The sequence below is a fragment of the Medicago sativa genome, chromosome 1, assembly GCF_051527215.1.
Source record: "Medicago sativa cultivar Bolivia chromosome 1, Bolivia_mono, whole genome shotgun sequence".
NCBI lineage: Eukaryota > Viridiplantae > Streptophyta > Magnoliopsida > Fabales > Fabaceae > Medicago > Medicago sativa.
The window spans coordinates 66629878-66641285 of record NC_140749.1 but is presented as its reverse complement, the minus strand read 5'-3'; the positions used below and the strand labels follow the sequence as shown (position 1 = coordinate 66641285).

General features: G+C 32.9%; 1 protein-coding gene across 9 annotated transcripts; it reads left to right on the top strand.

Moving 5' to 3' along the window:
• Positions 1-1839: 1839 nt before the first annotated feature.
• On the top strand, positions 1840-6433 carry LOC146956562 (protein WHAT'S THIS FACTOR 1 homolog, chloroplastic-like). 9 transcript variants are annotated; one of them, XR_015020256.1, is made up of 5 exons: positions 1840-2074; positions 2380-3655; positions 4267-4611; positions 5065-5653; positions 5887-6433. XR_015020256.1 is itself a non-coding variant. In XM_085729464.1 (2 exons), exon 2 carries the CDS (start codon positions 2394-2396, stop codon positions 3573-3575), a length of 1182 nt encoding a protein of 393 aa, XP_085585590.1. In that variant the 5' UTR covers positions 2206-2238; positions 2380-2393; the 3' UTR covers positions 3576-3984. The 9 variants fall into 9 exon arrangements, 1 of the variants encoding a protein (XP_085585590.1); XR_015020258.1 differs by lacking the exon at positions 4267-4611; XR_015020257.1 differs by lacking the exon at positions 5065-5653.
• Positions 6434-11408: the final 4975 nt, after the last annotated feature.

The window sequence follows — 11408 nt, the reverse complement described above, 5'->3', positions numbered from 1 at the left end:
TATTTAAAAAATTCGAAAATTAATTTTTGAAAAAAAATTTTAATTTTTTTTTGAAAAAAATTCTTAAATTTTTTTTTGTAAAAAGTTCTTAAATTTTTTTTGTTAAAAATTCTTAAAATTTTTTTTTTGTAAAAAATTCTTAAATTTTTTTTTATTATCAAAGATTTTCTAGGAAAAAAGTATAATCACATTTTTTTAGAAATTAAAAAGATTTTAACAATTTTTTATTAGCAAAATTTTTTATTTTTTGTATTAAAAAAAACAAAGTTTTTAATTTCGAAAGAAAAATCTGAACTTTTTCGAATCATTAGCCCCAAAATGGATTTTCGTTAGAATCTTTCGCCAAAATCGTAAAATCTTCATAATTTCGAAAAGAAAAAAAAATTTCTACTTCAGATTCGAAAAATTCAAGATTTTTAAAAAAAGTTTTCCGAAAAGTTTTGGCTTTTCGAAAAAAAGTTCCAGATTCGAAAAGTTTTTAAAAAAAAATTTTCGTAAAATCATTTGCCTTTTTTATAATTTTTTAAATTCAAGTTTTTTTTTCGAAAATAAATTTCTGGAAAAAATTTAGGATAAAGTCAAATTTTTTTTTCGAAAATTTTATTCCATAATTTTTATAAAATATTTTTCAAAATTAAAATATTGGAAAAGTTGGTTTTTTTATACAAAGAAAAAAATTTTAAAAAAAAATTCAATGAAAAATCTGACCTTTTTTAAAAATTTTGAAAATTTGCCTTTTTTGTATTTTGAAATTTAAATTCCAGATTTTTTAAAAATATTTTTAATTTCGAAAAAATGTGATTATATTTTCTGTTTTTCCTAATTTTTAAAATTTTGAAAATAAAATTTCCGGAATAAAAAAATCGTAAAAATTTTGGTAATAAAAAATTTAAGAATTTTTTTCAAAAAAAAAAAATTTACAATTTATTTTCAAAATTTTTAAATAATTTTTTTATTTTTAAATTAATTTTTATTATTTTTTTAATTTTTTAATAATAATATATGACGTGGCAAGTTAAAAAAAATAAAAAATGTAAAAAAAAGCCAACTCAGTGCCACGTAGGCGAATCTGCTGAGTTGGCGGGGGGAGGGGTGTTTTTAGGAATTTTTTTTTTTTACAAGGGTGCAAATCAGACCGAAAATTTCATAAGGGTGAAAACCGGAAATGGCCTATATTACAGGGGGTGAAAAACACTATTCACCCAAAAATAAAACTTTTTTTACACATTTTTTTTGTTTAGGTACTTGCTATGAAGCCCGGATACTCCAAAACGGAGACGTACCCGTACCGGATACGTATCGGATACCGATACTCCACGGATACTCGCGGATACCCACCCACGAAGTATCCGAATTAATTATTTAAATTTTTAAAAAATATTTTAACGGATACTTATCCGATACTCCGCAGATACACAAGGATACTTATAAGATACTTCACAGATACGTATCCTAGAAAAAGATGAAGAGTAAAAAAGTGAGACAATGTTGTAAACATTCGGTGGAGATATATATGATTCAATTTTAGATATGCATCACTAGAATTGTTTCTCGATGAACCGCTTAAAATTATACTTCTTGTGAATGAAGGTAACGAGAGAGATGATTCAGTTAATCAAAATTTGTGTTGAGTTCTTTTAATCAATGTTTATTTTCTTCAATTATTTTACATACATATAAGTTTTAATATAAAAATTTTGTTGACGTATCATAGCCGTATCGTATCCTATTTTGTTGACGTATCATAGCCGTATCGTATCCTAAATTTTGAAAAATTTGCGTATTCTCGTACCCGTATCGTATCGTACCCGTACCGGTATCCGTATATGGGCTTCATAGGGTACTTGCAACTTGCAAGTTTTTTTGTTTGATTTCGGTCTTACACTCTGTGAAGACGTTGTTTTTGGTCCCGGTTGTGAGTGAGACACTGAGACATTAAAAAAGCGCTGCAATCCATTTCGCGCATCTCTGTTCCGCCGTGAGCCAGTGATCTCGTCGTGCCGTCGTCTCGTTTAATTTCCGCCGCGACTCTCGTCTCCACTCTCCATAGTGTGCGATTCTCCCTCGAGGAACAGTAAGTTCATGTTGAATTGGTTAAATTTTTAAATTTGAGGTTTTGCTTTGGTCAATACATTTTTTTTTAATGTGCAACTGATTTTTTTTCTTGACATTGTATCATTTGGTTCTGTTGGGTATGTAGTTACTCTTTTTGTATAAAGCTTGAATTTTGCAAACAAGGTATTTGTTGAAATGTCACAATACAGTTGTGCAATGTGTTTATGTTTATGTAGTAGCTAAGTGGTGTTATTGGATGAGTTTATGTATTAGTTAAAAATGACAATGTTATATGACTGTGTCTAACGTAATTCTTTCCTTTAGCTCTAGCCGAAGACATGTTCTCCAAGACAAAAATTCAAACTTCCTTCTGCTACTACATCAACAGCAATTGCAACATTCACGTTCACACAAGACTTTTATCCAGTCTCAAAGTAGTATGGCGCAAGGACCAATCACTAGACCAAGCTATAGAACAAGATAAACGCTTCAAGCAATGTGCCCGTGTCGTCAAAGAAGTTCTCAATGAACCAGGTCAAGTCATCCCTCTACGTTATCTTGAGAAACGCCGCCAAAGGATGCGGCTCAAGGTTAAAATTGATACCTTTTTGAATCAAAATCCTTTTTTATTCGATGTATACTATGATCGTATAAAACCCAAAACCGAACCTGTGAAATTTCTCCTTGTCAGCGATCATCTCCTTCAGTTTCTGGAGGAAGAGAAACGGATTTATAAGGAGAATGAGCCGTTAATCGTTTCTAAGTTGTGTAAATTGTTGATGATGTCAAAGGATAAGGTTGTTAGTGCTGATAAATTGCTTCATGTGAAGAGGGAATTTGGTTTCCCTAATGATTTTTTAGTTGATTTGGTTCCAAGGTATCCGGAATATTTTAGGTTAACTGGTTTACCTGGGGAGGGAAAATCTTTTCTTGAATTGGTTAATTGGAACCCTGAGTTTGCAAAATCTGTTATTGAGAAAAGGGCTGAAGAGGAAAGTAGGGCTACTGGGATTAGGGTTAGGCCTAGTTTCAATGTAAAGCTTCCTCCTGGGTTTGTGTTGAAGAAGGAGATGAGGGAGTGGATTAGGGATTGGATGGAGCTTGATTATGTTTCGCCTTACGAGGATGTTTCTCATTTGGAGCAAGCTTCTAGAGAGATGGAGAAGAGGTCTGTTGGGGTGTTCCATGAATTGCTTTCTCTTTCGTTGTATAAGAGGATTCCAGTGCCGATTCTTGGAAAGTTCTGCGATGAATATAGGTTTTCGAATGCATTTTCAAGCGCTTTTACAAGGCATTCGGGTATATTCTATATGTCGTTGAAAGGTGGGATTGAAACTGCAATGCTGAGAGAAGCATATGAAGGGGATAAGTTGATTGACATTGATCCACTGCTTCAGATAAAAGATAGATTTGCTGAGCTGCTGAAGGAGGGTTGGCGGCTAAGAGCGGAACAGTTGAAGTTGAAACAAGAGAAAGTTAAGCAAGATATGGAACTTGTAGCCACAAGGGTTGCTGAATAATAATATAAAATCGGCTATTAGATATGTGAAAAGCTGTCAATCTGGAAATTTCTCAGGAGAAAAAAGCTTGATCATTTTTTGTGAGTAAATTTCTCCTTGCCTCTTATTATGACTGTTAATCTTTAGGTGCATGAATTGTTTTACGAAAAATTGAATGGTCACCTCTTTGTACCTTGTTACTGAAAAATGCTTCAGTAAAATATTCTAGGCTTAGCTATATTATATCTAGAGATAAAAGTTTGTTTGCCCAAACTTATGTTGTTGAGACCAATTTCATGTGTGTACTATTGTACTCTTGGTAGAGGAGGATTGCTGTTTAAACTATACTCCCTTTTACTTGTAGGAGTATTAATGGTCAACCTGTTTTTGAAATTACAGAATTGTATTAATGGTTAACCTGATTTTGAAATTGCAGAATTCTAAGTATCGCTTGCACGACATTCCTTGAAATATTATAATTTCAATTTTAAGATTATTACTTGAAATTGTTGGGAAGATGATTGGGAACAAGGCCACCCTTCTATCATAAAATTCCCTGTAGCATGAATTGGACTGGACTGTATTAATATGCACTTTATTAACCTGTGAAATAAATGCATGAAAAACTTACAAAATTTGGGTATATCAAGGTAGGAGGCTGTGAATGGGCTTAAATGTGTGTTTGTCTAACTCATTGTGCTTTGGTATCTAGGAATTTAAGGACATGGTGCTCAAAAATCCGAATAATCCTTTTGGTATCAAACCCATCATGCATTGAAGTTCAAATAAGATTACACTGAATTTCTGTTGGAGGAATCTAATGATGGATTTCTTCTGATAATTCAAAGCGATGGAAACACATGCACATTTGCAAACGAGCTGCATTGTTGGATGATGACCAAGTTCTCCATCCAAATTATCTTAGAGCCGCAATGAAGTATTTGCTTTTAGAAACACTAGAAACAAGTTGATCAAAGGTGTAAATAGCTTAGATTTGTCATGACACCAAACTGTTGTTCCCATCTGAGCTGAGCTGGCATCTTATTTCCCTTTGAAGGTTCTAAATTTTACAATTTTATTAATTTTACTTTACAGTAGAATAAAGTTAGAAATCTTTTTGCATGTCCTTTGGCCAATCTTTGTTGAAGTTTTGGAAAGTTGAAGTAATCTGTACTTTGACAGACAGTGTGAAAGCTATGTAGGTTCAACATAAAAATTTGTACCATAAAAACTTTGTTTTATTGGGTTACTTTTGAGTGTGAGTGAAAGCATGAACTTGGGAGAATGTGAGCTGTAGAAATAAAGACATGTTTTTTGAAGGTTCCTAAGTTTGTCTGTTTTCATTGGATATTTGTGTTTCTCTCTCTCTCACTCTATACCTTCTAATGTATGGATCTTTTGCTTGAAAAGTCCTCCAGTTGATTTCCTCCCGTGTAAAATTTACATGTTATCCATTTACACTAACTAGCACTAGTTGGCGATGCTTGTTGAACGTTACCTTATACTCCAGGATTGCCAACTTCTTCGATCCTACCTCCACCCTCTCCTTCATCCCCTGACGAACGAGGGCACCAGGGTCACCACCACAAGCACTACCAGACACTGTGGTACTCCGCAAGAAGATTACTGATGCCGTTGGGCTAGAGAAATGGACAGTCGATGTGTGTGAGATTTTAGTTAGGTTGCCTCCTTTCCTCACAAGAGCTTTGCATCAGTACTCAGTCCTCATTGGAGAATCTTGTATGGTCACTTACTCATGTGGTGGACCAATATGATCAGTGGCGGAGCCACGTGAGGACTGGGGTAGGCCATGGCCTACCCATTATTTCTGTGAAAATACCATAATACCCCTGAGCTATTTTTAATATTACTGCCATGCCACTCACTCACCCACATCCCACTCTCATTGCCAGTTTTCTCCAGAACGGGAAAGAAAAGAACAAGCCATATTTTCTCTTCTCCCCACCCAGAGGCAATCCCACGACATCAGTCACCACCTTCTCCCACAGGCAATCCCGCGACCGGCGAACTCTCTACTTCAATCTCTGACTTTGATTTTTCATTGGTCTCAATCTCTCTACAAACCCTAAAATAAAATTGTAAGTGTATCTTAATCTGATTCTTCATTTGTTAGTAAGTAATGATAGTGATTCAATGTCTTTTTGTTTGTTATTGAATTTGATTTTTGATTTGGTTTTCAATTTCAATTTTCCCATAACCCTAATCAAAACAAAAGGGGATTTTTGATTTTTGTTAATAATACTTAGGTAAATCAAGGTTTTTATGTATGTTTTCCATTGTAGTTATTGAATATAGAGTAATGGTTTTGCAGGGCTGTTGAGAGCGTGTGGTTAGGTATATTGGTATGAGTCAAAGACTGATGGTTCAAGTTTTAACAAAAGAGGGTTTTCTGATGCATGAATGTTTTTTCAGAGGTAAATTGTTAGTGAAAGCAAACCAAGTCTTATTGGTTCTGCAAATAATGGAAATAGCACGCTCCTGCTAGCAAGTAAGTAGGGTGGTGTGAATTGGCATTAGAGTTTACCGCAAGGTTTTAAATTTAGGACATGTTACGATTTTTTATACTACGAATCAAATGCTGTTGATGCAGCCTGAATCGCAGTTACTTACAAACCCGGCGATATCAAAAAGCCATGATGTCGCAGCTCAGATCGCGGTCAAATAATGGCTGCGTTTCAATTTTTTTATTTTGATGGCCGGATGGCGGCCACCCCAAACATTTTTGTCTGGCTCCGCCACTGAATATGATGGGCAAAAATTTACAAATGGTGATGCCACCAAACAAGTGTAGTAGTGGAAAAGAATCTGATGTTATGTTTGGTATTATTATATCTTGAAATTGTGGTTATCTCTTCTGATTCCTAGCCTTGTTATTTAGCAAGCTGTTGTTGATTGTTTGACTTAATTTCCAATTGTTGTTCCGTCAGAGGTTGGAAAAAACAAAGTGAGCTGTAGCACTCACATGAAGGAAAAAAAAAAATATAGTTGTAGGTTTTGCGGCTTATACTGTTTATATTTAATTTAAGGGTATGTTAACCCACCCTAAGGAGCTTAAAATGGAAATTCAAAGTAACCTTTATATTGAAAATACAACTTTTGAAATTTTTAATGCATTGAATGCACAATTTCCAAGATATTTTTTTTCTACATTTAGCCTTTTAACTTATGCCCCAAGGGCACAAGTTAGCATTTCCCTTAATTTAATATGGGGCATGGACAAAAAAAGAACCACTGTCAGTATAGTTTATTAGGTCTAATAAACTCTAAAATATCACTATGATACAGTACAAAACTATTGGCATATAGACTAACTTTACTGCTGAACTAACAAAAAGACCAAAAACAATTCAGCTAGTTCATCAGCATTACTATTACTATATTGTAAAAAGCTCTTTCTATGCTAGTAAACAGATAATCCTTTTGCCCCACCATCATGAAATGCAGATCACAAAAAAGGTATTGTTCTTCCTCTCTTTTTGTAGGGACTAGGGAGGTTGGGGCATTTACTTCACATATTTCATGTGGACAAATCAGTGTAATATATATCTCCAAACAATAACAACACAGACAATGTGACCCTTCGTAATAGTGATAAGGAAAGAATAAAAAAAGTGTCCATATCTCCTTTCCTATGTGTGGCACACCATCAAGGGCATTATTGTATAGGATACATCATTCTTTAGAAACCTTGTAGGGGACATATGCGGAAAAATGACGCAAGTGTTTAGTGTGACACGTTGAGATACATAAGACAAGGTGTTGCTATATACACGATAATAGTGTTGGTGTACACATTGAGTTTTACTGTGATTTTGGCAAACATTTTGCATCCTAAATTTACGAATTAGATTCATTAAATCTGAGATTTGATAACTTTGGAAGTTATGTATTTAAGTTAAAAACGATAACAAGAGTAGAAGAATACCTTGGAATGGAGAGAATGATAAGGCAAACGAGAGAGAGAGAAAGTTATCAAACGGGAAGCGAACTTTCTTTCATAAAAATCTTGCCTTTACATTTGATGGATGGTTAACTTGAAGAGAAATGCTAGCAACATTCGTTTTTGAACGCTCTCTCTAACACTCATTATTTTATTATATGGAATTCATGTATGTTTAACTACTTTGTGTGAGTTCTATTTCCAAAGTATAGAATTACAATGATTTAAACAAATAATAGAGTGAGTATCTGTGAAGCCCGGATACGAGATACGATACGGATACGATACTACACCGATGCGTCAATACGGAAAAATTTCAAAAATCAAGATACAATTCGGTTGGGATACATTAATAAAAAAAATTATATAATTAAATGAACAATATAATTATAACCATTTATTTTAATATACAAATATATTAACAAACACAAGAAACCAGTCATAGGCTCGCAGCACATCAACGTAAATATAAATAATATTGACGATTAAGAGAGTGATGATTAGTCAATTACATACACAATATATCCAAAAAAGAGCACCATCAGTGCTATACATAAATCAAAATAATATAAAAAAACACGTATCCGTGCGTATCGGACCACACAGACGTATCCTTCGCATATCTGGGACGTATCGGAAACGTATCGGATAATTATTTTAAAAAAAAAAAAATTAATCTTTGGATACTCTCCTGATACGTATCAGAAAGTATCGGGCAGGTATCGATGTAGGATACACAGGGGATACGATACGTCATCCATTTTGGAGTATCAGGGCTTCACAGGTGAGTATTAAAGAAAGTATTTAAAAGAGAGTGATGCTAGCACTACTCTAACTTTAAGTTTGCTTGGACGACGTTTCATTTAATCTTGTTATTAATGGACAGTTACCTCTCTTACATAACAAATGGATAGTAAACTCTTTTTGTAAAAGGTTTTTCATACTCTTTTTATTTTTGAAGAAGGCAAAATGGAATATATGATTAAAGCCTCTTATTCTTTCTAGCACAAGGAATGCTAGAATAGACTAAGGAACAGAAAGATCAGGTACAACATGAATCAAACGAAAAACAAAGTGAAGCCACAAGCTGGCAACGCTGAAAAAACAAAACGAAAAAGACACTAAATAAGAACTCCCAAACACAAAGGGGATTAAGACACCACAATTGGTAATTAAAAGCAAAATTAGGATCGTTTGCCTTCAACCACCAGTAGGATTGGAGCTTTATTTTTTTTCTTTCTATAAGCTGAAAAATAGAGTCCCCTTGTTGTTTGAAAATTCTAGCATTCTTGTCCTGCCAAAAGTCCAAACACAAGATAGTCAAATCAAGAAGAAAGCATTATATATATTTTTTTGAATAGCAATCTAACGATGAAATTGAATTAAATGATTTATAACAAGAGCAGGCTTGACTGAAGCCAAACCTAACCAGTTGTATAAAGCATACCAAATTTGACTGAAGTAGTCGCAAGTCAAAAAAAGATGATCAATATCCTCTGTAGAACCGCAACCACGTGAACATAATTGGGAATTTCGTTGAAAATTCCTTCTAATTAAGTTATCAGTTGCTGGAAGAGGATTACGTAATAACCGCCAAGCAAAGATGTTGACTTTCAAAGGAACCTTTTTATGCCAAAAAACTGTAGAGTGATCATTGATAAGGGATTGATCCGTTGATGTCAAATAGTTGTAAACACTAGAAACGTTGTATTTTGAGGAGGCATGAAGTTGCCAAATCCACATGTCAATCACATGAACCTGCAATACAACGGAAGATAAAAGCTCACAAAATTCACCCACCAATTCTTCCTCCCAAGCCAACAATCTCCTCCTCTATCTCCAAGCAGCTCCTCCCTCCCCCAACCTAACAAGTACATATCAGTCACAGTTGCCAATTTGTTATTAGAAAGGTCAAAAAGACGACTGAATCGACTCTTCAAAGTATCTCCCTCTAGCCAACGATCCCACCAAAATAAAGTGCCTACTTCATCCTCCACCTCCCTCCGATTAAACCAACTGACACCCCCTCCTTAATGCTAAGCAAATTGTTCCACCACACCGAAGCTATTCTACCCCGTCACTGATAGTCCCACTGACCTCACCGTACCGCGCAACTAAGCAAATTTTCATACTCTTCATGACCATTCATTTTTAGTTAATTATTCATTTGAGTTTAATAACTTATCTTCGAATTAACCATATTAAATGTAAAACACATGCTAACCTTTAATACAAGAGGTAAATATATAAAATTATCAAAGATATAAGAAAATTCAAGATTCTAGTTTTTGTTTTATAAAAGAAAATCTAGTTTTTCTTTTATACAGAAATTTCAATAATTTAATTCATATGGGTCGTTTCCACCATAGAGAACCTTGTTTTGAATTGCACCCTACCCATTATCTTTTAAGTGGGGAAAAGGTAAAATGTACCTACAGTTGAAAAGTTAATTTACGTTTGAGAAGTGATATTTATACAATCAATTTAATACAATTTTTGGGACAATTTTTTCTTTCCTCTTCTTCCATCAAGAGAGAGAGAGTATGAGTGAGATAGAGTTCATCCAAAAGTTATTCTAAAATTGTTGTACAAATATAATTTCGTAAGACTTGTGTGATCAAAAGTCTAAATTTAAAGCATTTAAGCATACTCACATAAATAGAAAAAGTTAGAAACAAATACTCAATTTTTTATTTTTACTAAAAATATTTAAAGGCAAAATTACACAATTAGTCCCTTAACTTAATTTTAGGTAACACTTTCGTCCTTTATCTTTTTTTTGTCACGGTTTAGTCCTTTATGTTATAAAATAACAACATAGTTATCCTTTTTTACTAAAAAAATAATCGAAAACTCCAAAAAAAATTCATCAAACTCAAAAAACAAACGCAAATCTTCATCATACAAGCCTAGAAAATCAAATTTCATTGAAAAAACTCATAAAAAATGATAAGATATTGTCATTTTATAACATAAAGGACTAAATCGTGACAAACAAAAAGATAAAGAACGAAAATATTACCTAAAATTAAGTTAAGGGACTAATTGTGTAATTTTGCCAATATTTAAAGTTAAGGGACTAATTGTGTAATTTTGCCAATATTTAAATTAAATGATGCATATTGAGAGTGTACAAATATAATTACTTGTTTAATAAAACCAACATATGCTATATATGTTGTTGATTTTTTTGGTTATATGTATGTATGTATATTGGTGATGATATCATGACCTATTCAATATCCGTTGGATTTATGCTATCGGGTCAAACTTCATATACTTGGCTCACACTCTTAATACGAGGTAGTAGTTCCACTTTAACAACTTGGCTATTAGTGTCACTTTCATGTAGGTAATATTTATATTTAAGTAATATGATATTTTGATAATTTTACTAATTTACTAATGGATATGAATTTCACCTTTATATCCATTAACAGTGACGGACCCAGAAAATTTGAGTGGTGGGGGCTGTATTTAAATTAATGAATAAATAAATTCAATTTAAGTTTAAAAATATTAGACAAAGTATGTTTTAAAATATGAAACCAAATAAAAGAAAAATAAAATATGATTTTTTTAAGTAGTATACTCTGTCAATGTACTTTTTTTTACACATGCATCCAATAAGGTGTTGTTATATTAGTTAATGTAAATAAATAAAACACATGAGTTGTCATATTCATTAATTGATGTGGAACACATCATTAGATTCATATGCCAAATAATTGTACATTAACAAATCATACTAGCTAAACTTATGAAAACATAAATACTCCTTTGGATCCTTTTTATAAAAGATAAATGAGTTGACAAAAATTCATATATTTAGTTTATATTATGAACGAAATATTTCAACTTTTGTTAACTCTCTTATAAAAAAGATTAAATGG

Coding starts and splice junctions, on each gene's coding strand:
- LOC146956562 (XM_085729464.1), top strand. CDS start 2,394: ATGTTCTCCAAGACAAAAATTCAAACTTCCTTCTGCTACTACATCAAC.